Source organism: Corvus cornix, chromosome 5, assembly GCF_000738735.6.
Source record: "Corvus cornix cornix isolate S_Up_H32 chromosome 5, ASM73873v5, whole genome shotgun sequence".
Classification (NCBI taxonomy): Eukaryota; Metazoa; Chordata; class Aves; order Passeriformes; family Corvidae; genus Corvus; species Corvus cornix.
The window spans coordinates 44,103,113-44,130,370 of NC_046335.1; the positions used below are offsets into that span (position 1 = coordinate 44,103,113).

General features: G+C 42.0%; 1 protein-coding gene across 3 annotated transcripts in view; it reads right to left on the reverse strand.

The window, feature by feature from the left end:
- Positions 1-26,356, reverse strand: part of LDLRAD3 (low density lipoprotein receptor class A domain containing 3) — a 109,172-nt gene extending 82,816 nt beyond the window's left edge. For all 3 annotated transcript variants that reach the window (XM_039552973.1, XM_039552972.1, XM_039552971.1), the window contains exon 1: positions 26,233-26,356. In XM_039552973.1, the coding sequence (XP_039408907.1) occupies positions 26,233-26,266 (34 nt within the window). In that variant the 5' untranslated portion in view covers positions 26,267-26,356. The remainder of the gene's footprint in view (positions 1-26,232) is intronic.
- Between the last annotated feature and the right edge of the window lie 902 nt (positions 26,357-27,258).

Genomic DNA, 27,258 nt, shown 5'->3' on the forward strand with positions numbered 1-27,258 from the left:
CAAATACTTCTGCCATTTTCAACTGCAATAGACACCACTTAGTCTCATAATAGTTGTTTGTCTTTAACAACCATGCCACGATTGCTTATTTAAGCACCAAAGTTTTGAAGAACACTAATTTCTTCTTGGTAGCTGTATATCCAAGTCTTCCCCAGTAAGGAAAGCTGCATGTCAGAACCAGACATGCCACTCTGTGTCCCAGCATACATGTAAATGGTGAAGGCTGGTTTCTCATACTGACATCTTACTGGTGCTACAGAAACTTTCCTGTCTGACTACCCAGGAGTCACTCTGGCAGTCACACTCCTACGACCAGACACTTCCACTGCTGGGACTGAAGCCCCTACACAGTGGGTAGCTACAGTGACCCAATGGGCGCCCTACTTGACTCCCTGCACACCCCACACTCACACAGTCAGACAAGGTTTCCTTACCGGATAAACCCTGGTTTCCCATCGTAGAGTCCCAAATCTCTGGTTCCTTTAAGTCATTTAATCGTGATGCATAACACAAAACCAGCTTGATCTGGTGCCTCTGGAGAGGGAGCCTGAACAACAGAACCCCTGGGCTTTTATACCCGAGTCCTTAGCTCCTGCTATGTGCCAGTGTCCGGTCACCTGGCCAGTGCCGGTTCCTGGGGTCAGCACCAGGTCACAGCCCCGACCTTGTCTGGGGCTCCCGACATTTCTCTCACGCAGGACACAACCTGCAGCTCTCACTGCAACTGCACAGCCAGTACCTGCTCCAAGTGTATCCCTCGGCACTGGCGAGTGACAATTTCAAAGGTGTGCTAGAGACAAAAAGCGCAGGGCTCTGAAAGCAAACTCACTGTGTAATAACAGTGGAGAAAGCAAACCAAGATGAAATAGTGATAATGATTACCTTCCTGATGACGGAGATGGCAGAGGGACTTTCCCATCTGGAGAGTTTGCATTTAGGATCTGACAGCACATCAGGAGGAGAAGGTAAGCTGTGGTACTAGTAATGAGGGGAGAACGTGGGCTCTGAGACTACATGAAAAGGTCACACCTCAAAAAGAGCCTGGAAGAAACAGCTGGGCGTGAGGCTCCACAGAGGAACCAAGTCCAAGAAAGGCTGGGATGCAAGACAGAGTAACAAAACAAAACACCAACAATGTCCTTAACAATAAAGAAATAACTCATAACCTTTCACTCAACAACACTGAGCTAATTTTCAAGTGTGAGGAGATTGATGACAGATAACCATGATTTTAATCTAGACAGGAGACAGATCTGCAGACATCTCTACCCTAGGAAGGCAACTCAGCTCCTGCTTTGAAGTCTTGCCCTAAGAAAAGAAAACCAGGAGACCAGAAACCTCTCTCCTAAGGCTCCTAAAAATCTGGAAGAGGAACAAGAATTTTTTTCTAAATATACTGAATCAACAGTTAAAATTAGGAGAAGAATTACCAGAAGACAATCAGAGTCAAGGAAAGGCAGCGGTTTAAGAAAAGGGAAGTGACTGTACTAGGTGGTAGTGACAGCACACAGACAGTGAAGATGGGATAGTATTCCGAAACAGAAGCATCACCTGGAAATAGATGGTAACCTCTTCCAATACATGCAAATCTAACGAAGAGATAAGAGTGAGACTGGAAAGAGGGCATACATAAAGACCATGTGTATTGGGTGACAAAACATGATGCAAAGTGAACTTAGAACATCCCTGAATCTTTAAGGAGAAAGGCAACTCATTCCTCACCAGGTGCATAATGCAGATCTGTACCCTGTTAGAAAAAACAATTTCAACAAAACAAGCCGAAAGAGAGCCTTGAGTTCAGAGTATCAGCAGGCTGGGTTATAATCAGCTGATTTTCATCTACAATATATATGACAACACAACACGCCATGGGGCAGCCACAGCAACACCCTTCAGACTGTCCAGGAGCTCTCACCACTCTCACAGTATTTTGGAGACCCGTACTAACATACTGGTCTAATTAACCACAGGACACAAGCATTTTCAAAAGTCACGGCCTAAGTCTATTGGAAGAGATTTTGCCATTCCTTCAGAGTTGAGAGGTTTCTTTTTCTAGAAGACTGTGTATTTGCTTTTTCCTGTAGCTTTGGTCACATGCCCTCCACTAGGTAAGCCTCAAAGACAGTTAAGTGGGGGCAGAAGATGGGGCTCAGGAATGACAGATGGATACGAGTCATGGTTATTTATCTGAAGTTGGAAATTTCCCATAATCACTACCAGAAACCTAGAAGATAATCACTTCAAGTGAAAAATAACAGCTTTTATAACCATTTACTTAAAGTGTGATTTTCTCCCATTCAAACTGGGCTCTTTGATGCGCTCTATACAGCAATAATAAAAATTTATACAGAAGATAAAGTTACTCAGTGTTTGCTGCACGGATTAGACTGCTGCTGCTTTCTGTAAGCAAATCAAAACCAGAAAAATAAATGTCATTTGCATTTTGTCAATAGGAAACATGCTGTTAGGCAGATATATGGCAGGGATTATACTGAAGTGAGGGGCTCATTCTTTTCACTGGAGTTTAGTTTCACCTTATCTCTTTCACTTACTCATTGTACCAGAAGCCACAGCCAAGAGCAATGATGTTGTTCCCCTGTAGAGGAATATACAGAGTGCCTCCACACAACAGGACATTAACACGGGGTGCACAGTGGGGCTGTGCAATCTTCCTGAAAGGCACTGGTGGCTGATTCTTTCCAGCAAATACTGCCACAGCAAGATACCATTCCAGACACCACACACTCCAGACTGCTTTCAAGCCGGCAGTAAAATCAGGGGTTGACTGTAATATAGGTAATCTTGCATTTTGGCTTTTTCAACACTTGCTGCATTTAACAGCACAGCAAAGAGTAAAGAGTACTGGAATGAAGGTAGACAGAGGAAGATTCAGCAAAAAGCAGAGAAGCTCTTCATGAGTGCGTGAGAAAAATGAACTTTCCCCAGGAGCAGCGGATGCAACTGTAGACAGTGTCTCTGGAAAGGGCCACAAAACAGAAAGACCAAGATTCTGTCTCTGTGGTATACTAACTTTCTTCCTTTTCCCACTTTTTGCTTCCTGACAGTTGTTTCCTTTATTTCCTAAAATTCTCTGAAAAGTTTCTCAGGGAAAAAAAAAGAAAGGAGAGAAAGAAAGGAGAGAAAGAAAGGAGAGAAAGAAAGGAGAGAAAGAAAGGAGAGAAAGAAAGAAGGGGAAAAAAAAGAAAGAAGGGGAAAAAAAAGAAAGAAGGGGAAAAAAAGAAAGAAGGGGAAAAAAAAGAAAGAAGGGGAAAAAAAAGAAAGAAGGGGAAAAAAAAGAAAGAAGGGGAAAAAAAAGAAAGAAGGGGGAAAAAAAGAAAGAAGGGGAAAAAAAGAAAGAAGGGGAAAAAAAGAAAGAAGGGGAAAAAAAGAAAGAAGGGGAAAAAAAGAAAGAAGGGGAAAAAAGAAAGAAGGGGAAAAAAGAAGAAGGGAAAAAAAGAAAGAAGGGGAAAAAAAGAAAGAAGGGGGAAAAAAAAGAAAGAAGGGGAAAAAAAGAAAGAAGGGAAAAAAGAAGAAGGGGAAAAAAAGAAAGAGGGGAAAAAAGAAAGAAGGGGGAAAAAAAGAAAGAAGGGGGAAAAAAAGAAAGAAGGGGGAAAAAAAGAAAGAAGGGGGAAAAAAAAGAAAGAAGGGGAAAAAAAAGAAAGAAGGGGGAAAAAAAAGAAAGAAGGGGAAAAAAAAGAAAGAAGGGGAAAAAAAAGAAAGAAGGGGAAAAAAAGAAAGAAGGGGAAAAAAAAGAAAGAAGGGGAAAAAAAAGAAAGAAGGGGAAAAAAAGAAAGAAGGGAAAAAAAGAAAGAAGGGGAAAAAAAGAAAGAAGGGGAAAAAAAAGAAAGAAGGGGAAAAAAAAGAAAGAAGGGGAAAAAAAAGAAAGAAGGGGAAAAAAAAGAAAGAAGGGGAAAAAAAAGAAAGAAGGGAAAAAAAAGAAGGAAGGGGAAAAAAGAAAGAAGGGAAAAAAAGAAAGAAGGGGAAAAAAAGAAAGAAGGGGGAAAAAAAGAAAGAAGGGGGAAAAAAAGAAAGAAGGGGAAAAAAAGAAGAAGGGGAAAAAAAGAAAGAAGGGGAAAAAAAGAAAGAGGGGAAAAAAGAAAGAAGGGGAAAAAAAAGAAGGGGAAAAAGAAGAAGGGGAAAAAAAGAAAGAAGGGAAAAAAAAGAAAGAAGGGGAAAAAAAAGAAAGAAGGGGAAAAAAAGAAAGAAGGGGAAAAAAAAGAAAGAAGGGGAAAAAAAAGAAAGAAGGGGAAAAAAAGAAAGAAGGGGAAAAAAAAGAAAGAAGAGGGAAAAAAAGAAAACGAAGGGGAAAAAAAAGAAAGAAGGGGAAAAAAAAGAAAGAAGGGGAAAAAAAAGAAAGAAGGGGAAAAAAAAGAAAGAAGGGGGAAAAAAAAGAAAGAAGGGGAAAAAAAAGAAAGAAGGGGAAAAAAAAGAAAGAAGGGGAAAAAAAAGAAAGAAGGGGAAAAAAAGAAAGAAGGGGAAAAAAAAGAAAGAAGGGGAAAAAAAAGAAAGAAGGGGAAAAAAAAGAAGGGGAAAAAAAAGAAGGGGAAAAAAAAGAAGGGGAAAAAAAAGAAGGGGAAAAAAAGAAGGGGAAAAAAAGAAGGGGAAAAAAAAGAAGGGGAAAAAAAAGAAGGGGAAAAAAAAGAAGGGGAAAAAAAAGAAGGGGAAAAAAAAGAAGGGGAAAAAAAAGAAGGGGAAAAAAAAGAAGGGGAAAAAAAGGGGAAAAAAAGAAGGGGAAAAAAAGAAGGGGAAAAAAAGGGGGAAAAAAAGGGGGAAAAAGGGGAAAAAAGGGGAAAAAAAGGGGAAAAAAAAGGGGGAAAAAAAGGGGAAAAAAAGGAAAAAAAAGGGAAAAAAAAGGGAAAAAAAAGGGAAAAAAAAAGGAAAAAAAAAAAGGAAAAAAAAAGGAAAAAAAAAAAAAGGAAAAAAAGGAAAAAAAGGAAAAAAAAAAGGAAAAAAAAGGAAAAAAAAAAAGGAAAAAAAAAAAGGAAAAAAAAAAAGAAAAAAAAAAAGGAAAAAAAAAAAAAGGAAAAAAAAATGTTATCCACTGTACTCAAAGTGCCCATGAGACAAAAAGTCTCAGAAAGAAGCTTCCCAGTACACTCTAGTTAATAAAGATTAAGCATTTACATACTTCAGCCCCTAATCCAAATATTTTGGGTGTCTCACTTGAGCCCTCTTGCAGCTTCCAAACCCGGATGTATTTCATTCAGATGAGTCAATCCTGGGGACAAACCCAGCAAACAAAAATGAATACATTTCCGGTTAACTACGAAACCATTCTTGCCTTTTAAGGTTTCATTCAACATTTTTTGCATCAGGTATTCTTCTCCACTGAGCCAAATCAAAACTCAGGAGATCTCTAAAACCCCATGCTGTAACTCCACACATCATTTTCCTGGCTTAACAAACAGAAAGCCCCACATTCCTTCTGGCACCCATGATATCTATGTATGCTACAAAGTGTACTTTCTGTAGAAGCTGGGGCGAAGACATGTCCAGACAGAGCGCACCAAACCGGCAAATGCTGTGAGGGCTGCGGAGCAAACCCATGAGCTGAGCAATCACCTGCAGAGCTGCACAGACTGGGATCAGAAGAAACCAACAAGATCTCAAGAACCTCATGAAAATTTTCAACAAAATGAAACTCTTAGTATCTCAGAGAACTCAAAATGCGTAGACAAAAGATGTGGATTCTACATACTCAGTAATAGATTTTTGATTCTCAATGTGCATACCACTTGGTTCCAAGGCAGGATACATTTGTTTTCACACAAAATCCAAACTGGAACTTAGGATGCATGAAGTTCATAAATTTGCCAATCTTTTTTTCAAGCTTCTTGGCAAATAAGCATTATCACTGCAGTGGCACCTGAGGCTGGTGAGAACAGAGGTTCTTCAGCACCTAGCTGAGCACAGTAATGAAACAGCAGTTTCAGCATACTGCCATTAAGGGTTAATTTCAGTTTTTACTCTTGTTGGCCCAGTTGGCTATTCCCATAAATACCAACCCAGCAGATATAATTGCAAAGCAGGTATATTTGGTTCCAGTCACTCTGCCAATTTAGCAGCAACTAATGTTTGAAAATTGCAGGGTGTAAATTTAGCACAGTGGGTCTCACATCATGTTTTTACTGCTAGAGACTATTTAATTAACAAGAATTAAAAGAAAGATACCACACTTTATGAAAGCTTTTCTGGTTTTCCCCCAAATCCCTGGAAACAAAGAAATAAGAAAAATCAAACTGTATTGACTTGGTAATGACAACAACAGTGCAGCTCAAAACTGTGCATCTCTGAGTTTCAGCAGTCATTTTTTTCAAGTTGATGAGCAGAGAATTGCTAGTGCCAAGCCATGCCAAGACTTCTGCCAAGCAGCTATCAAATCTTGGTAAGACAAAACAAGCAGCAGGAGACATCTTTGGAATACAAGGACAACCAGAACGTATTTTCTCTGAACAATGTTCAATTTTCTTTCACAGCCCCAAGAAATCAGCAACTGGCTAGCTCTAATTGTGGCTCTCCCACTACTATTCACATACACATTTGCACCTTCCTTTCTGTCCTTATCACACACTAGAAGAAGTTCAGAAGATAATGTACATAATAGGTATTTTTAAGGACTTAAAATTACCTACTTTGGTAGGTAATACACAGTGCTAGACTGACAGCCACTGCCATCAGAGAGACCACCCAGTGTAATGCTTACAGACACTAGCCAAGGTTTCTGCTACTTAACAAAGTGTGCAACAGAAGCAACAAAAGCAAAGCAGCCTCCAGCCTTTGCATTTCCACGAGGCAGCGTGTCAGTGCATCACTGCTGTTATGACAACTCTGATTCTTCCTTGGCAGAACAATGTCTCAACCCACTCGCAGTCCTTACTTGCTTCTGCTCATTTGGGGTTAGATTTTCTAACCAATTACCTAAGCAGACTTACTCCAGACTTACTAAGATTGTCAGACTTTCAGCACCAGAGCCCTGTCACACAAACCCTCTCTTTAAAAAGATAGGTCCATATTTAAAAGAACAGGAATCTTGCTGAATATTCAAAACTCACTTTTCTCCTGGGGAAACCTGAATTGAAGACACGTAGGAGCAACAAAGTTCTTAAAAAGGCACCTGAGACTCTTCACAGACTCATTTCTCCAATTTTGATTCCCAGTTACTGCAGTAATTTTCTTGAAAGTCAAGGTGACACATTCTGTTCAGATCTTCTGTTGAAGCAGTCACAGCTCCCACATTCTCAACTGGAAAGCCCAGTAAACTGCAACCATCCATACACTGAGGCTTTGCCTATTCTCTGAAGCTACTTCATTAGCATCAGAAAAACAGGTCTCACAGGTGAGGTACAAAGCTCTGAGATAACAGACCCTGCTATAACTTTGGAAAATTAGTTAAACACTCCAGAAAGGTTTCACATACTTTGCATCAGACAAGATGCAAAGCAAATGGAAAAAAAAAGATTAAAGAGAGCAAAGATTTTCCTCCTACAAGACAAGTAGGAGGGGGCTTTCACTTATCACAATTACCTTCCCTAAATTTTCCCTTCAGTTTTATTTCCCAATGCTGGCAAGTTACTGAAGTATGTGGAGATGAGTACTTTAGCAAAATAATCACTCTCACAAAGAAAAAATATTTGGCCGAGAAGACAAATCCTGGGCTTGTATCATAAAGACCATGAACTTGGGACCACTTTTAATATTCTTTTTATTACAAACAAAAAAATGTCACTATCATTCACGATGCTTCCAAAAAAAACCCCATGCTTTCATTGTTATTATCACTAATGCTGAATTTAACAGGATAGCTGTGCCATCCTATTAGCAGGAGACATTACACAACACAAAAAGACAATAAGCCATACTGTCTAGGACACAGGATAAGCAACCTCATGAGACTGGTGATATCACTGGCTAACCTGTGACCTCATACGTTATACAAGACATCAGGCTGCTCTGTTTCCAGAGACCCCCCAAGCAAGCGCCTCGCAGCCCGGATCATTCCAGACAGGCCTTCGTTCATCAGTATGTACGAGGATGCTCATCATTCATTGTAACAGAACATGAACTCCTTGCATTCAAGACCTAGAAGAACCGAGTTTTATGAATGACATCGACAACTCAGTCGCATTCTGTTCAAGTCTGGAACAAAGCCTGTCTGCATCTCACACTGCTTCATGTGGAATGAGACCCCTGTGACCCTGGTGACCAGCACAAACACAAGAGGATAGCTGACAGTCAGGAGAGGCTTCCTTCAGAATACCTCATTCATAATTTAACTGTTAACAGCCATGCAACGGGAGTGGCTGCAGGAAAAATTAACTGTACAGCTGTCTGTTATATTGAAAGCACTTGAATTGTGTTTGCTTTCTACTTAAGCAACAGTGCTTCTCTTTAGTTCAAAGGTTAGTCCCTTGGACAAGAAAAAAGGTGTGAAGCTCAATTAATAAATAGAATTAATTTAACTTCATTTTTAATCACTCAAGGAAAGCTGAATGTGATTACTATAGTCTTTCCTATCTTCCTCATCTCCTATACAATTAATTTTCACATATTCATTCACAATATAGTCCATAACATAGAAAGGAAATATTTATGCATTTGTTGCTTCACTACAAGTTTTGTATATGGATATTTCTGATTCAGGAGGTTAACACAAAAATAGTATTACTTTTGACTATGTACAGTGACCCATATTCTGTGAACAATCTGGAAGTCTAAAGGAAAAACTGACACAGAAAATACAATGTAGTGCTAAAATTCACCCAGGACCAAGAAACTTTGTTCAAGCTGTAAGTGTCCTAGATCATATTCTTATGTTTCATACACAAAGCAGATGATGTGGCTGAACCAGAAGCACTTTATATTATCTATTAGCTCCTTGAACTATAGCTGTGTTTTGTCCAGATTTTCCAAGAAATAAATCTGAAAGTAATACGCTAAATCTTGACTGCATTACAGCTGACAACTGCACAAACAAACTTAACTGAAGTGTTACCACCACCAAACAACAGCTGTTCATTCCATGTGTGAACTCAAAAGAGAGTCATGTGAAAATGACCAATGATACAGCACCCCAAACACAGACATCCTTAAGATGAGGATGAAAATTCTTGCTTCCTTGTGCCTTACCTGATCACCAAGTCCATTCATATGATCAGAAATGGTAGAGTATCCTTCAGCAGTCTGGAAGCTTCACCCCAAAGGCAGGAATATGTTCTCACAGAGACTGCTAGCACAAGGTAACTTTGCAGTTTCATCATTGTCATCATTTGAGTGGCCATTATGAATTTTTCAGTGTATTGCAGACAACCCTGCTGACATTCTTCATCACACACAGACACAGCAGACTGTTGATCACAGAGACTGCCAGAGACGGGTGGCGACACAACTTTTCCAGTATGCCTACATAGCTTCTGTGTTTCAGAAGCACCTTGGCAACAAGAAGCACATGCTAACAGAGATGCTTTGTGATCAAACACTTACTTAGCACTAAAAAAATTTGTATGGCAAGATCAAAACCACAGTAAAACTTTAAATGTAAGACAGCAAAAGTTTCCTTCCCCCATGTATTCCCCAACCAAAAGCACAAAATTCATTGTTCTACTGGAAACCAATTACTCCTTCCCCATAGATCTGCCCAAGTCTTAATTCTTCTTTCTGTTGCATCTTTATAAAAGAGCTGCTCCACTGAAGCTGTTAAAATCTCACTCGAGTAAAGCACAGAATGAAGGATTACTTTTGTTTGTAGAAAGTAAAGTTTTAAGCCATTTTACTCAGACTTAAAAAATACCCTTTTCCCTTTCTCAATTTGCTGCCTAGAAAGGTCAACAATAAATATTCTTTTTAATACATGGAAGAACAGATTTAGGAACATAATGTAGGTACACTGCTGTGCAAAATGCAGGTACATTGCTGTGCAAAACATCCTAGCTGCAACATATTCAAGTCAAAACTCTCAGTTTGACAACTCCTCCGTGAAAAACTATTTACTAAAAGTAGCAGCATCTTTTGTATCCTCCTTTTTCCCTGAAGAGAGGCAAGAGTGACTACAAACAGAACAAAGTGCGGCAGGCTGAAGAGATTAACTTTTTAGTGTTAATGAAATTTCATCATTTGAAATTTCATTTTGAAACCAGCACTTTTTAAAGGAAGCTTGGTAACTGAAAACTGAAGAGAGAATGTAGTAGGTCTTTAAGGAATCCCACAAAGCAGCTGATTGACATTCTTTCCAGTCCAGTCCCTTTAATGAAGTTTAAAGACATCAGAACACACTGAAACAAAACCAACAAAGGGTGATCAGGCACTGGAACAGGCTACCCAGAGAACTGGTCACAGCCCCAAGCCTGACAGAGTTCAAGAAGCATTTGGACCATGCTCTCAGGCACATGGTGTGATTCTTGGGGTGTCCTGTGTAGGGCCAAGATTTGGACTTGATGATCCTTGTGGGTTCCTTCCAAATAAGGATATTCTGTGATCACCAAGAAGTGAGTTGTCAATTCATTTTTATACCCACAGCAGTTGAAAGGAAAAAATTAATGCACTGAAACAAATCCATGTAGGTTCTTTTAAAGAATTGTGACGCAAATTCTCAAGAATGTATAGAAATAGTAACAAAATCATTCTTGATGTGTGTTTAAGATAGAACTGAATCAATTTGGAAGCTATGTATGTTTATACAAAAAAACCAAAAACCCACCCCAAAAAAACAAACTGTATCTCTCCCCTTAATGCTGCCTTGGCAAACCAGTCTCAGATGAAAGACATGCTCCAACAGACTGGTTTTTAGGATGTAGTACAGTCTTTAAAAACATTTGGCATTTCCAAACCCTGCACAAGTGTTAAACAGTTCCAATTCTGCAAGGTAAGGCAGTGTCCCAATTTTAAGAAAGTGATCAGAAAACACTATGACTAAAGTCCAGTTGTAGCTATTTATCTTTGGACCTTCATCCAGGACAGTAGATGAAACATGCTTGCAGTGTCCTAGGGGATAAGCTATATAGATAAATGGATACTCCTTCCCCACCTCTCATTTCTACATATGAGAGTGTGATACTGCCCTGCTTCCTCATTTGTATTTTAGCTCATATCTTACACAGAACAGAGACTACCCTGTGCTAATAAAAATAAGCACCACATATTTTCCAGGACATCTATTTTAAAGTTCCCCTCTTTAGCATGCAGAAAAGAAATCTGCCATATTCCACCCTAGGAAACTGGTGGCACTTACTTCTTGCTATCAGAAACATTGGAAGGAGAACCTGCACAATTCCAAATCTCACCTCTGATGATACTATTGAAAGTATGATGATATGACTTCTCACATAAAAAAGCAAAACATATCCAACTGTTATCCACTCCAAAACTACATATTCCTATTATGATGAAAAACGATCAGAAATAACTCATATGTAATTCAAAGTAGTGATATAAAAGGGACAACTGAAAGAGCCTTCTCACAGAAGCTTATAGACAACAGCATCAGACAAAAGCAGCAGACCTGTAAGCACTTTGAGCACCAGCAAGAGGAAAAGAGCAGTCTAGGAACAGCCTATTCGAACAAAGAAAAGAAGCAGAAGTGACAAACAGTGACAATGCGTCACACACGCAGGGCTGAGTCCTATAAGTTCAGCCTGTCTGTGGTTTGGCCTTTCCTGGACTTGCTGCTTTGCTGATGCAAAAAGAAATCCACCACCTCATCTGATGCTAGGATGTTTCCCCCACTCTTTTTGTAAGCTACTCCAATTTTTTTGTGGTTCGAGGGCAAAGCATTCCTGGAGGAGAAGGGAAAAGGCAAGTGCACAACAACCCCATAAAACATTGGCAAAAGCAGAGCAGTGGAACTGACAGGGGAAACTACCACTTCCAAGTGTCTTACTTAGCAAACCATCGGAAATCAGCTCCAGCAATTAAGTGATAATGAATTATTGATGACACTACTTTGGGGAACTGGGCACTTACCAGCATTTATGAAACTAAAGAAACTGAGGTGTTATCACCATTTTGTAGACAGCACAAAGCAAGGCAGACAGCAAACAATTCCGCGACATTATGCCTTGCCGAGGATCACTGTTATCTCTGACATGTTATCTTAGTTCTGTTTGCACATGATCACACATCACCTTGATTTGTGTTCCACTCTACCCACGTGTAACATATTCCTGCTTCAGAGAGGCACAGTGAATGCACCATGTACAGAATTCAATAATTTCAGTAACCACATCCTACTACCTTTTCAGAGGTGGGGAGAAAAAGGCTGCTCAAAGTAAAAGGCAGCAAAATTGGAGCCAGGGAAAAACCACTTTAAAATGTGATCTACAACATATGTTCAGTGGCAGAATTTGCCCTTGAGAAAGCAAAGAAGGTATTCAAGCCCTACTATTTCAAGATACTTTAAGTCTATGCTTAAAATGTCTTTAAGTCAGCCAACTTTTTTTGCCAATGCAAATACATTCAACTAGAAAATCAGAAGAAAGCCAAGAATTCAGTCTTGGATTTAAAACACTCTTGCCAGCCACTCACGGCTGTCAGTAATGCCACACAGGAATATTTCCTATCACTAACACATAAAACTAATCTAGGAAAGAGAACTCGCTCTACTCCTACCGTACTTCACACCTGAGCTTTCCAACTGATGCCGTTATCTATTTATACCATTAAAAACCAAACAGACAAAGGAGGATATGACCATTCACTGCACATTATTATCTATCCTGCCCCTTCACAATTTTTCATCAAACTTATAAAGCAGACAGGCTATTGTCTACACGCACTTAAAGGTAAGTCTCCCACATTTCTAGAGCTTTCACTCTCAACAGCAGCTGCCAGAGCTGAGGCAGACACAGATGCAGCTTTACAAATTAGCAGCCATATGTCATCCAACTGGCATGAAACACCACGATGCCCCTTCAAACACCACAATAGTTACATGCGAGTGTGCTGCCTCCTAGTCAGCTCTCCAACAGGAATGTTGGTGACATAAGCTTCAGGAGAAGGAAGATTAATGTCAGTACCTGCAGAGTCCAGCCTTGCAGACAGGATGCCTTTAAGGAAAGGGCAGCTTTCTGTGTGCAATTTGAGACGACCGGAGATAGGGTTCAATCCGGCCACAGATGTCTTACGTGATCATATTATTCTGCCTTCCTTGGCTTCAGTTTCCCTTATCTGTTAATGACTACTAATGCTCTCCTATCCCATGGGAATACTTGCAGCATCCATAATTTATGTTTCTACCCTACTTGGATGCTGAGAAGATGGGTACCTAAAGATACATACTGATCAGCTGTTTGCCAAATATATAAACTGTTTTTTAAGAAGTACCATAAAAAATGCAAACTATTAATATTAAAGCCCATCTATGTATCATATAATTATTAAGGAGGGAAAAGGCCTCAATGATCACTGAGTCCAAACATTAACCCAGCACTGACAAGTCCACTACTACACACCTTATCTCTAAGGACCACAGCCACAAGATTTTTGAACACTTCCAGAGACTGTGATTTCACCACTTTGCTGGGCAGTCTGTTCCAATGCTTGATCACCCTTTCAGTGAAGAAATTTGTCTTTATTCCCAATCTAAACCTGCCCTGGTGCAACTTGAAGCCATTTCCTCCTGTCCTATTTCTTGTTACCCTGACTACTTCACCTCACTACAACCTTCTTTCAGGGTGTTGTAGAGAGCAGCAAGATTGCCCCACGAGCCTCCTTTTCTGCATGTTAAACAACCCCAGCTCTTTCAGCTGTTCCTCACAAGACTTGTGCTCCAGACCCTTCACCAGCTCCAATGCCCTACTCTGGGCTCATTCCACTACCTCAATGTCTTTCTTGCAGTGAGGGGCCCAAAACTGAACACAGGATTCAATGTGTGGCCTCACCTGTGCCAAGTACAGGGGGACAATTGTTGCTCTGGTCCTGCTGGCCACACTATTCCTGACTCAGGCCAGGATGCCATTGGCCTTCTTGGCCCTTTGAGCACTGCTGGCTCATGTTCAGCTGCTGCCAACCAGCACCCCCAGGTCCTTTTCCACAGGGCATCTTTATAGCCACTTTTTCCCAAGCCTACAGTACCGCATGGGATTGTTGCGACCCAAGGGCAGGACCCAAGATTATGAATCTGTAGGTTCCAAAGTATCCAAAAATTACTCTGCCCTGGAAACATGCAACGACTAGCTCTTGGTACAGGGGCTTACACCTAGGGTTTAATTTTGACAGTTGAGCTCATTCAAACTGTTCGCTAACCAAAACCTACAGCATTTCAGTAACACATTTTTTTCCAACACAACAGGCCAACTTCTATAGTCCTTCTAAACTGAAGCAAACAACACTGAACAGTAACTAAATCATAGCCAAGGTTAGTTTTCTTACAGGAATGTGCCAAGTAGCATGGAAGGCTTGTGTTTGCAAACACCCAACTTATTCCATCTTCAAGGGCCAGACTGGCAAAGGTGCAAACACCGTTCCATTTCCTCAGTGTCACTGCTCCTTTGAGACATCCCATATCAGACATGCTTCCTTTCCAAAATGGAGATAGCCACCAGATATTTTAGAAGTCTAAATCATGCACTCTTTACTGGGTTGAAAACTGGCTGAATAGTCAGGCCCACGGAGAATGGACATACATCCAGCTGGTGGCTGCTCACAAGTGGTGTTCCTCAGGGCTCAGTGTTGGGGACAGTCCTGCTTAACACTGTTATCAATGACCTAAATGAGAGGATCACGGGTCCTCTCAGCCGGTTTGTACAGTGCTAAGTTGGGCAGGAGTGTTGATCTGCTGGACAGGCTGGATCGATGTGCCAAAGCCAGCTGTTTGAGGCTCAACAAGGTGAAGTGATGGGTCCTGAGGGAGTTGGTGTTGTTCAGCCTGGAGAAAAGGAGGCTCAGGGGGACCTTATCACTCTCTACAACTGCCTGGAAGGAGGTTGTAGCCAGGTGGGGGTTGGCCTCTTCTCCCAGGCAACCAGTGACAGGACAAGAGGACATAGCCTCAAGCTGCCTCAGGGGAGGTTCATGCTGGACATTAGGAAGTTTTTTCACTGAAAGGGTGAGCACTGGAATGGGTTGCCCAGGGAGATGGTGGAGTGACCACCCCTGGAAGTATTCAAGAAGGGACTGGACACGACACCTAGTGCTACAGTTTAGTTGACATGGTGGTGCCTGGTCAAAGGCTGGACTCAATCTCGGAAGGCTTTCCCAACCTTGATGAGTCTATGATTGTATGTAGGCTTAATTTTAACAGGATCTAACGGGCCTTACAGAGGTCTCTTTGATATAGGCCCAAAGGGAGTTACACTGATTGCTTCTTCAACTGGAAAGCTTGCTCACATTAGTGATCTGCCTAATTTTTCAACTACTGATGAGAAAATAAATAAAGCACCAACACTGCAGGGAAAAATTAGCTAAACTGTGCTTTACAGGCTGAACACAGTTTCCCCATGAGGCTACTCACAAGGAACAGCGGCAGTCAGCAGGTCAGCAACTCTGGATTCAACCTCAGTTAGGACACGAATATCCTGCCAATGATCAGCACTGTTTCTTGTTTTTTCAGATTCAGCTAATTGGCCATTAAGCTCCAATGAGGTGGACATTTATCTACAGATAACACAAGGAAATTGGAAAGTAAGCAGCCTGAGGCTACCCTGAAGACTGTTAACCAAATAGCAAGGCAGAGCTCAATTAAAACAATTCATCAGAAAACCTATATAGTCTATTGGCAGATTTTCAAGGATCCCATTAGAAATTTTAAGGATATTCAATCTGATTAGACACAGAAATCTATCTCATGTAGAAGTCATTAATAAGTAAAGAGCCTTTAACTTTGAAAGCCTGAAAGTTATCAAAGCTGCAGCAGGAAGAGACACTGGGCCTTTTCTCTGTAACTAACATGCACAATTTTGCATAAGAATGGTAAATGCTTTCTCTGCTATACGGAAAGAAGTGAGACTGATGAAAAGGTACAGCTGTGCAAACCAATGTCATTGAGTACCCACCACTTTTGGGGGGACTCTGTTGATGTAACTGAAAGATACACACTTTTACATGCTACCTCAAAAGAGCCTACATCCAGGACCTCTGACTCAGGAGTATTCCATGAAATGTCTAATACCTCAGTTATTGAAAAGGGCAGGCATTTCAATCACTTGAAATTGCAGTGCAAATAGGAAATTACACTGCAAAACATTTCGTTTCTCATTTTATGAAAACTTGAAGAAGAAAAATGGCTATTGTGCTCTTAACCTTAATGGACATATAATTCAAGTAATAATAAGGTCACTGAAACTGTTCTGGACTCTTTTTTTTGAAAAGAAAGGTTGCAATGAAAAACATTTCAAAAAATGTGATGATGTCAGAAATCCCTGTAGGGAAAAAAAAATCTGACAACACTCTACTTCAAACCTACAATTTAGAAGCTGACATTCCTCATGGAAGATTTTCAGGGTACAACTGGTACTGCCAACTTGTACTGTTTGTAAATATTCCAAGGAACTCTACTATCAACGTCCTTTTTATCTTTCAGGTGCTCTGTTAATGTTCTAGGCAGACCACTTTGATCTTCGGACAGAAGTACATTCCTGATTCGTACACTGCACATGGTAGCTCCATTTTCACAGGAGATAAAAAGAATAGGTTCTTGAAATTTAAATACTGCTTGCAGATAACAGAGGGAAGTCCTCCATCTGACTGCAAAAGGACAAATGCTTGTGGTTTGATTAAGAACTTGTAAGCTGAAATATCACAGGGATTCACTTTTTTCTTACCTTCACACTTGCTGATATTCAAAGCCACTATATTCACAAGACTGAAAATGCCTAAAAAGCATAGGTAGACCTTACCTTTTAAGAAAGGGCTACCAAACACTTGTTAGAGAATGTAAATCAGAATTCCAACAGGACTCAATTCAATAGAGGGCAAGTTTAACATCTAGAACCGTGGTTACACAGTAAAATGAATGATCTCTTCATTTAAAAGTGCGCAATGTTTTGAGGTTTTTTTTTTTTTACAATTCTACCTGTAACTCCATTCATGCTTTCATTTCACTCACAATCAAATACTGAAATTCAGCCATGTGGATTGTTTCCTCCCTCTCCACCTTCTTTTCACCTTTCAAAAACTTGCTGAAAGGAAAAAGAAACCTTTTTTGAGTTTGAAAGACAGCAATCACCACAAACACTGTGGTTCCTCATTAGCCAATTCTGAATTATGCCTACTTAGTTTAAAAGATTTTGTCTTTTAAAAGTGATTGAGCAGTAAGTTCTTCCAGACTCCAGGATTTCACAAGTGCAGTCTGCTTTCTGCCAGACTGAGTAGATCTTGATCTCAGCATCTGTACTGTGCCTTTCCAGTTACTCAAACAAGCACAGATGTTCAGATTTCACATGATGCCAAGGCCTTGAGAAGACACGTTTTTTACTGTTGATCAGATCATGGAAGATTTAGTTTGGCATCTCCAAGATCCCCCATCCAAGATCAGCATCAGAGCCCCAAACTCTTCTGGAGGACAGCCATTCTCCTCAAGACAAAAACCATGCACTCCAGGTTCCAGTTAACCATGCATTCAGTTTAGGAGTGTGCAGTTCCACCCAGATTTTAAGACTTGACAGTTTTGGGCCCAGCCACAAGAGCAACTCATGCCATTGGCATGAGGCTGGCTAACAAGTTAGAGAACTTATTTAGCCCTTGAAACTCACTGACTGCAATGTGTTTCCTTTGAAGGCCACACATGCTGACTCTACCAATTTATGTGTTCATGAAGAAGTGATGTGCATCGGCAGGTGAAGCAACTCTATGTATTTAACACCGTAACTACTCTATGACTGCATATATTTAACAATGCATTCATTAACTATTTAGCCCTTTATACATCACACCTTGCACTGTGTCAAGTAAGTATTATCTGTCCTTCGTAACTGATCCCTGAGAAACAGAGCATTTGCTTAAGATGCACAATTCACTTACAAACTGTACCAGAAACTGAGCAAGACCAAGTCCCAAGTAGTCTGCTCTTACTAAACTCCACCTTCCAAACTCAGCAGCAGTGAAGTCCCACACAGCCTAAAGCTGGGCCTTAGCACACAGCACAGCTAAGCAATGGATAGGGAGGACAGGGAGAAGAAAAACAAGCACAGCACCAGTGGCGGAGTGAAGCAGAGAACTTGCAGTAGGGTAGAGGCAAGGGAAAAATAACAATTCCTAACTGCAGGTTTGGAAAAGATATAATAAGTATACATAACAGCATCTTTCTTTTTAAGTATGGAGGCACCATGAGGAAGTCCATGGCTAGCTCCATGCATCAATGGGTACAACCTGGTGAGGTCATAAGGCACAAAGGGAAAAAAGAAAAAAGGATCCTGAGAGGAGGAAGGAAGTGACACAAATCATCTACGAAAAGAAGCATGTAAAGACTAAGTCATCAGCATGTAGCTTCAGAACAAGAGAACAAGGGTACAGGCAAAGAAAGAAAAAGAAAGGAGTTTGAATCTGACAAGAAAGGGATTCACAATCTGAGAAATCATGGCTATCTTTAGCTGCAGAATTTTAGCTAACCTTATACAAAGAGCAGCAGAAACATTTAATAGCCCTTAACATAACTTATTCTGACATCGGGAGAGCAGCAGCAGAACACCAGTCCTGAGACTGAATTAACAGCTTTGAAACGCAAACCCGCAAGCTCAAGTATTGCCTTCTGCAGCCATGTGTGCGAGCAACGACTGCATTCCCTGCGAAGCAGCGGCTATCAGCGAGTTCAGCACAGTACTGAGCCACGGCTTACCTGTGCAGAGCACCCTGGACAAGCAACAGTACTTCCAGCTGCCAACTCCTGACCTGCCTTACAAAAGGGAGAGAAAGTGCAACTTGACAAGTACATGGGTTTTCACAAGTATATCAATTAGTGTGTCTCTATCATGCTTCACATCTTTGTAAACCTAACGCTCCTGTGTTTGAGGAATCTTAATGTCTTTACGCTAACAACAACAAAAAGAAAGAAGAAAACAGCAATACTTGACTAAAAATCATCATATCATGAAAAATCTACTTACTTAATATCAAATCCATACCAGGCAAGGCAGAACATTTCTTAAAGGCAAAAAGCAATATTTTGAACTGTAAAAAGACATGCCTGGTATTTGTGGCACAGAGCTCTTGATTAAAACTAGGGTAGCACTAACAGCATCAGAGAAAGTTGGGAGGAGAGCTGGTGTCCAAAAAAAAAATTTAAACAGGTAAAAGGGGAGGAAGTACAGTGAGGAAAGAATTCTATCTCGCCCAAAGTCATCCTGCTGATCAGTAACACAACCTGGAGCAGATCCTGCAGCACTAAGACCCTGAACAGCTTTGCCCAGAAGACTACAAGTCTTCAGTTGACACAGATACATATGGCTGGCAATGGTGTTCTGTCGGGAGCTGTAAGCATCATCTGACTCATTAACAATTGAAGTGATAAATTCATCCAAAATACATAAAGCAAGAGAAATTACTCCAAGGAATGAAGGAATCTGAGCACAAAGTGACACTCAGTAGCCAGAATTCACATCCTAATTTTTAATGGAACCATAACCTACTTGCTGCAGTAACATTATTGCATTTTATCAAAAATGGAGATAAATCCTCACAGGCAAATGCTACTTAAAATCAAACTCTTCATCCAACAAATGCAACAGTTTCAAAATAGACCAACATAGGCTACCTCATCTATTGTAACTGGTTTCCATCTAAAATTTTCAGTAAGAGAACCTTGAACCAGGAATCTCCTCCATCACATTCCCTAGGAGCCATCTGGAATCTGTCTAAGCAGATGAAAGATAACAACACACCACCAGAGATCCATAGCAAGGCGTGGCACTTAGGGATTTCTCCTTTAATTTAAAAGGAAAAAACTAATCAGAATCCCTACTAAAGAACAAAAATAGCACTAAAACCTGAAAAATTGTATTTTTGCCCCTATTGAAACAAGCTATTTCATAACACAACAGCATACTTCAACAATATTCAACTTATACACTTCCCAATCTTTAATAAATTAAGCCTCATAGGCTGCTTGAGAGACACTAAAGCCATTTTAAAACACATCTTTTGGCTAAGAGGACATAGTATCAGGGCCTTGGAGTTCACTAGCTGCCAATTCTTAATAATCCCACATTTTAGCAGTTTCACAGCCACATCACCTTCCATTCATTACCCCAGCTCTCTGTTCACTGTGACATGCGGCACACTGTGACAGAGCAACTTACTCAACCATTTACACATTGACAAAGAGCAGCTTTGCTTGATATGTTTTAATTGTGACAAGTTCACAGCTGTCCAGCCCATGGCTGGAGGAAGGATTAAGGAACACAGTGGAAAAAGTTATCAGCAGCCACCCCATTCCCCCCAAATTGCTTCCATTTTCATTTTGTTCATCTGGGCCCTTTTGATTATCCACCCACAGGATTCCCCAGTCGTTCCTTCTCGCACATTTCTCACACAAACAGGAGCTACCCATTATTTCTCTCAAACTTCCAAAGAGTACATATTTCTATAAACTGAAACTAAAGTATGTGATTCCACAAGTTCCTTTGCAACCAAGAAGTGGGTAAGTGGGTATCTGCATAAGCAGCTGAGAACAAGCAAAGAGACCAATGGCTCCATTTTGAAATCTCACTGCCTCAGCACTTCCCACGTGCAAATTAAAACACACACACACACCAAGCCAGCTACCATTACACCACCTTCTCCCCTAAAAGAATTTTTCTGTCCTGATAGACAACACTGCATGCAAGGTGAGATCGGCCTAAAATGCCTTTTAGTCTGACAGTTTCACTAGCAGAAGAGGCTGCATGAAAGAAACTAAACAGCTGATCAAGTTACTGCAGCTTACAACTCTGCACATCAAACAGGCAAGTATCTGGACACACACTCAGTCCATGCATATGCAAAACCCCATTAAGCATATAAAACTGAAGTTTCACTATCAGAGATAACTAATTTAGATAAATGCTATCTGCCAAGGTTTTTTGTTTGCTTGTTTTTCTCAAGCTATTTGTTTAATTTTCAGTCGTTGTCATTGGGGTTTTTTGGGTTTTCTAATATATATGAGGTCCTCCTCAAAAATTCTATAGCAGTCAGTAAATGTATGATAAACTGATTATCCTAATGGCTGACTATACAATTATCTCCAGCCACGATCTATTTACATTGCAGGCAAAGGGCAGTCTGTTATGCAGTGTTTCACTTGAGAGCTACCTTAAAATACACCATTAAAGCTGTTTTCACTTGAAGTATTCCATTCTGCATCTTAGCATTATGGGATCCTGCCAGAGCAGAAGAGTTATGTTTTAATACTTGAAAGACAAAAAACACCAAAACCCTACTACTGAGATCCAAGACCTTTCTCCTTCGTCATCCTCAAAACCTGCCAGCTCATCATGAAACTGTTTTCAAATTCAGACCCTGAAAATGCCAGTTGAAATAGTTATCACAGAGTGCCTTGTACCAAAGGTAGAATATCCACAGCTCCAGTCTGCAGCAGGCAGGACAACTGAACAGCCTACAAGGCTTTCTAGCAATTCATAAAACTCATCAGCTTCCACAACAGACAAGACACTGAAATGGAGAGCCCTGCTACCATCACAGCAGATCTCATGCTACAGATTTTTAGGCATTTTTTTACTGCATTTCTGCTCACACAGACAGAGAGAGTAACCACAGAACAGGATATATGACAGACACTACTCTGGTAAAATGAATCTGTTTGGAAAAATAAATTAAAATTTAAAAAACATAAATAAAACAAAACCAAAACAAATTCTTTCACCAGGTGACAAATTAATTTTTAATTAGGCCTTCCCACACTGCCCTGAAACACAGATGCTTGAATCTCAGCTCAATTCATCACCGCTACCTAACAAATCAACATATCCCTGTTAAAGTCTACCAGATTTACAGCAAAGGGAGCCATTTTATTCCTCACCCAGTAGATAATCAGCATACAAATGAAAGCAGGATGCAGGTTCCTGTTGTCACAATAAAAATATCATAGTATCACCAGGAAACTTTTTCCTCTAAAGAGGTAGAGAGCTTGCTGCTCTCAGTGTATCAGGCACTACAGACTGACTGCATGCTGTAACAATTTATTTCACATTTGTACAAAAGGTGCATTTCTACTATCTATATTCTTTATAACAATCTCCACTTCCTATCACAACATGTGACTGCAACATTGCAGTCATGCTTCCACCCTCTCCACTGGGCAGCTGCCGACTACTTGCAGCAATTATCCCAAGTGAGACAGGATGGATGGAAGCTCCTGAGCCTTGTAACTCCCCACATTCAGCAAGCAACAGAAACCTGTTTAAATCTAGCCAAGGACACATCCCCCCCAAATTATCATCTGCTTATTTTAGTCCCTGCAAAAGAAATGGACTTGCAAGAGTAAAGTCTGACAACAACCTCAAACATCAAACATCCAATAACCAGAAACTGATTCAAGACAACTTGTCCATGGGCATTGGCTCCTGCAAGAAATCCCACATTCTCCTCAGCATGGCTGTGGAGCTTTGCATTAAAGTGAGTATTTCCTGACTGCTCTCATCATGACCACTGGCAGACTTACATCTTCAGCAAATATCCAGCGCTTGTTATTTATTACTGTCCCAAGTTGGAAGATTCTTGACTTGCCAACTACAGGAATCCTTGCTCACCTCTCCCACACTGATGTGCTACCCATGCCCACAGCTGGCTTACGTACCAAGAGAGAGAAACACTGGTTATGAAGCAGTAGACTCAGTTTAAGAGTTTTTAAGAGGACTGCCTGAAAAACACAGAACAGACCTACTGAATACACAGTACAGACACGAGTCTCCAAGTAAAGAGTGGTTTTCCTCTCTCTCTGCTTATCCAACAGTAGAGACCACTACTCAGCAGTGCCAATCACTCCTGCCATGCCGTACATAAGGTTTTCAGCAAAGAATTTCCACTATTAGTAACTCCCCTGAATGTCAGTACAAATGAAGACCCATGTAAGGAAATAATGGCTACTTCCTTAACACCAAGTGGAAGTTTTAAGCTAGCAGATATTACACAGTGCAGACTGATGTGGTAACATGACTCTTCAAACTTCCTACCCCTGCTTGATTTTAGGGATATTCTGGTTTTTTCCAAGCTTTTGAGGCAAAGTTGCAAAATGCAATGAAAGCACGTGTGGCCCTTCATGTTTATGCTGTCTGTGGAATGGGGTCCTGATTCTAACAATATTAGACCAAAAGACTGGAGGGAATAAGACACAGAAGCCTCCCCTTAATACAGAGCAAGTTGAGTGTATTGTAAGAGGCATAATAGCTACATTATATATTTGACTTATGCATCAGAAAAGCCCTTATACTGAACTGTTACACCTGGGGATGATACTCAGAAATTCCAGCCGTGCATTGCATTTTGATTCTCCAGTCAGTTGAAGACTAACATTTTAAAACCTACAGGAAGGTCTGTAATTGTCAGAAAAAACAATGTCCCTTTTCGGCTCACTTTGTAATCATACTTTTAAAAGCAGTTAATTTACCTGAGTGTTTGTGACTCCTGCCATCATTTCTCTCCTTAATGGATGATATACGGGTTGAAGAAAAAAATACATAAATCTATGTTCAAAACATATTCAGTAGATTTAGGTTTCTTTGAATAAAAAATTTGTCTTGAATACACAGTACAGTGGCAGTCAGGATTACAGAACTCATTTTTCTGTTAGGGACTGTTTACATTTTATTGGTTTTTCAGCTATAGTGTACTTGCAATTCTCTGAAACAATCCTTTCCAAAACTCACTGTAACTGTGTGCAGATCAGCTTGCATTACTCCATACAAGCAGTAGAAGAAGATAAACATAGATGTCTGTTTTCTAACTAACAGACCTTCTTCTATATTAACTTAACCCGATAATGTTGTTACAGTCTGAGCTGGAAACAGGAATCCTTGCAGGACCTAACCTACATCCAGGAACTCCTGGGCTGACACTGAGCCAAAGTAAAGCGCTGGAAACTGGGTCACACTATGACATGTACAGGGCAGCAGGAGGGGATCGGAGCTGAGCCTGACCTGCTTATACTGGCAAGAGCACGAGAGATGAAAGAAACTGGGTGTGCATGGCGTGTGCGCTGCCCAAGAGCTTGATGAGACTTGAAATGAGGTGGGACTAGAAAAGGAAAGGAAGGTAATCAGGAAGCTCCAGCACAGGAAACAGAGGCTAAAACTTCAGATCAGTAGTCTCTTTCTGATCAATTACCAGTTAGTTACCAACTGAAATTAAACCAGCCTGGTGTCAGTTCACATTCAAGTATCACAACAACATAAAACCTTTCCCATGCAGGTAACCTCCTTCAGGATGAAAAACACTATTTGATACAACTACAATATTATGAATAAAGATACAAATAAAAGACCAACTTTGCCTTGCAAATATTCACTGCCAATGAGAGTCAATAGTTGCTTACTTCTGCACGCTAGCAGAACAACTGTTTAGACAGGGAGACTATATGCTGTTTATCTTCTGTTAACTGAAATTCATCCCTAGGGTTTCAAGGTTTCCAATCTGTACCCAAAAAAAGATTCAATAGGAAAAGAAGTACTTTCAGGAGTTACCAGAAGTAAAATTCAAAACAGAGTGAAGGTCAGGCAGAGACAAACTTATGCTCCCTGTGGGAAGCTTGCAGGGGTGCCAAAATATACAGAGGAAGCAACATCTAAAAACCAAATCCCTGACGACCCCCTACTTTATTTTTTAAAAGAAAAACAGAACACATGAAAAAAAAGTTTCAGAAATTTCTTTGAATCTGCCCCAAAGTAAGCCAGAGCCTCTGGTTAAGTAACTGCAAGAATGTTGTGCAAGAATGGCAGCAGTCAAAAAGCTGAAGTACCAACTTCCACACAAGAAACAGGTCCTGGTCACTGCCCCCAAGCCAAGGTGGAGCAGGAATATGGGGTGTGGGTGGCTGGGAAACCTTCAGATATAAAGATCAGTATCTTGTAGACAGGAACCCTCCGTGTTAATCTAAGGGTGGTATTACAAGCAAATATATTCAACACATGGAAACACATAACTTAGTGAGAATAACTAGATGAAATTTTGGCAGCAGTAAAATGGAAATTAATAAGGAAGAAGACAACACAATCCAGATAAACAAACCTGAGCTTCATCTGAAGCTTCCCAAAAAAGGAACAGCAGAAACAGTTTTTCAAAGACACCTAAACCTCCATAAGCTTTATGTATGTGACAGTCAAAGTTTGCAGTTGTGCAATTTCAAAATAGTGCAAGTCCTGTAACTCTTCTCCTCCTTCTTACCCATCTACACCAAACTCGAATTTTACCATGGAAGCCGTGAAACTTACGAGTTCTTCATGACAACAAACACTCTTAAAAGAGAAGAAAAGAAAATAATTTCAGTTTGATAATCTGAGTTTTACACACTGTGTGTCACCACTTCATCGCCAAGGCGTGATTCGGAAACAGACACAGCAGCATGCAGCCAGGCTACTTACACTGTCTGGAAAAGCGCCCGCTAAGATCATGTTGCAGAAATAATTCACACCTGCAGCAAAGCTGCACAAAACATCATCAACTCGCCGATTTTGACAGGCATATGCCGACCGTGGCGGGGGAAAAGAGTTTCTATATAGACGAATATTAATAAGAAGTATGAAATCCCCTTTCCGCACCCCAAGTAAAGCCAGGCAGGACCCGAGCGCTTCACTTGGCCATATTCCGCCGCGGGCCCACCGGCGGAGGGTCGCCTGCACCCGCCACGGCCTCCCTCGCCCCGAAGCGGCCTCGCAAAGGAGAAGGGGGCCCGCCCCGGGATGCACCAGCGGAACCGCGGCCCCTTCGGCCCGGCGGCGACTTCGACGCCCGGTTCGGCCCAAGGGCGTCCGACCCCAACGCCGGCCCGGCCCCGCTGTCCGCTCCACGCGCCTCGCCTCACGCCGGCCCCACTCACCCCCGCTGGGGTCGGGACCAGCCCGAGCACGCCCCGAGGGGCGGAGGGGCCGAGACGCACACGCCGCGCCCCCGCCGTGGGCATCCCGGCCCGGCCCGCCCGGGGAGGGGAGAGCGGCGAGAGCAGCCCGGGGAGGGGCGGCCGGCGGCACCCCCGGCCCGCCACGAGCCGCGCGGGGAGGCGGGGGGTAGCGGGGAGGCCCCGGCGCCCTCCCCCGCCGAGCGGAGCCGCCCCCTCGCCCCCGGGCAGCGCCCCGGGGCGCCGCCCCCGCCCGCACTCACCCGCCGAGCCCAGCAGCAGCCACAGCAGCCACATGGCCCCGCGCCGGCCGCCCCGCAAACTTCGGGGCTGCTCCGCCAGTCCGGCCCGACGGAGCCTGCGGCGGGGAGCGGCGGTGCGGGGGCCGGCCCGGGGGAGGGCCCGGGGGCGGTGCCGCCGCCGCCCCGCCCCGCTGGGCGGTCGTGCCCACCCGCGGCTGCCACCGCCCCGGCCCGCACGGCTGAGGGGCCGCCCCATCTTCCTCACCTCTGTCGCCCATCAGATACCTCCGGCCAGTTTTGACGGCCGGTTGTGGTGGCATTAGCGTATCTTACAACAAACTCTCCGCTTGCTTGCAGCGGCGGGCAGGAGCCCTTTAGGAATACCTGGAAGAGTTTGGGTCAGAGCTGCATCCCGGCAGACACGCCGTACCCTCAAAAAGCCTCCTCTTAACGTCCTCTGATGCATGCTCCTCTAAACTTCATTCCCTGACTAGAAGACGAGGTACTTCCATAGCCAGTCAATCAGAATCAATTACATTGGAAAAGACCTCTGAGATCATCAAGTCCAACCTATGACCGAACACCACCTTGTCAACTAGACCATGGCACTGAGTGCCACATTCAGTCTTTCCTTGAACACCTCCAGGAACAGTGACTCCACCACCTCCCTGGGCAGCCCATTCCAATGTCTAATCACCTTCTGTGAAGAAATTCCTCCTAATATCCAACCTAAACCTCCCCTGGCTCAGTTTAAGATGATGTCCTCTCATCCTGTCACTGGTTGCCTGGGAGGAAAGGCCAACTCCCACCTGGTTGCAGCCTCCTTTTAGGCGGTTGTAGAGAGTGACACTGAGTCTCCTTTTCTCCAGGCTAAACAATCCCAGCTCTCTCAGCGGCTCCTCACAAGACTTGTGCTCCAGACCCTTCACAAGCTTTGTTGCCCTTCTCTAGACATGCTCCAGCACCTCAATGTCCTTCCTGAACTGAGAGGCCCAGAACTGGTCACAGTACTTGAAGTGGGGCCTCACCAGTGCCCAGTACAGGGGA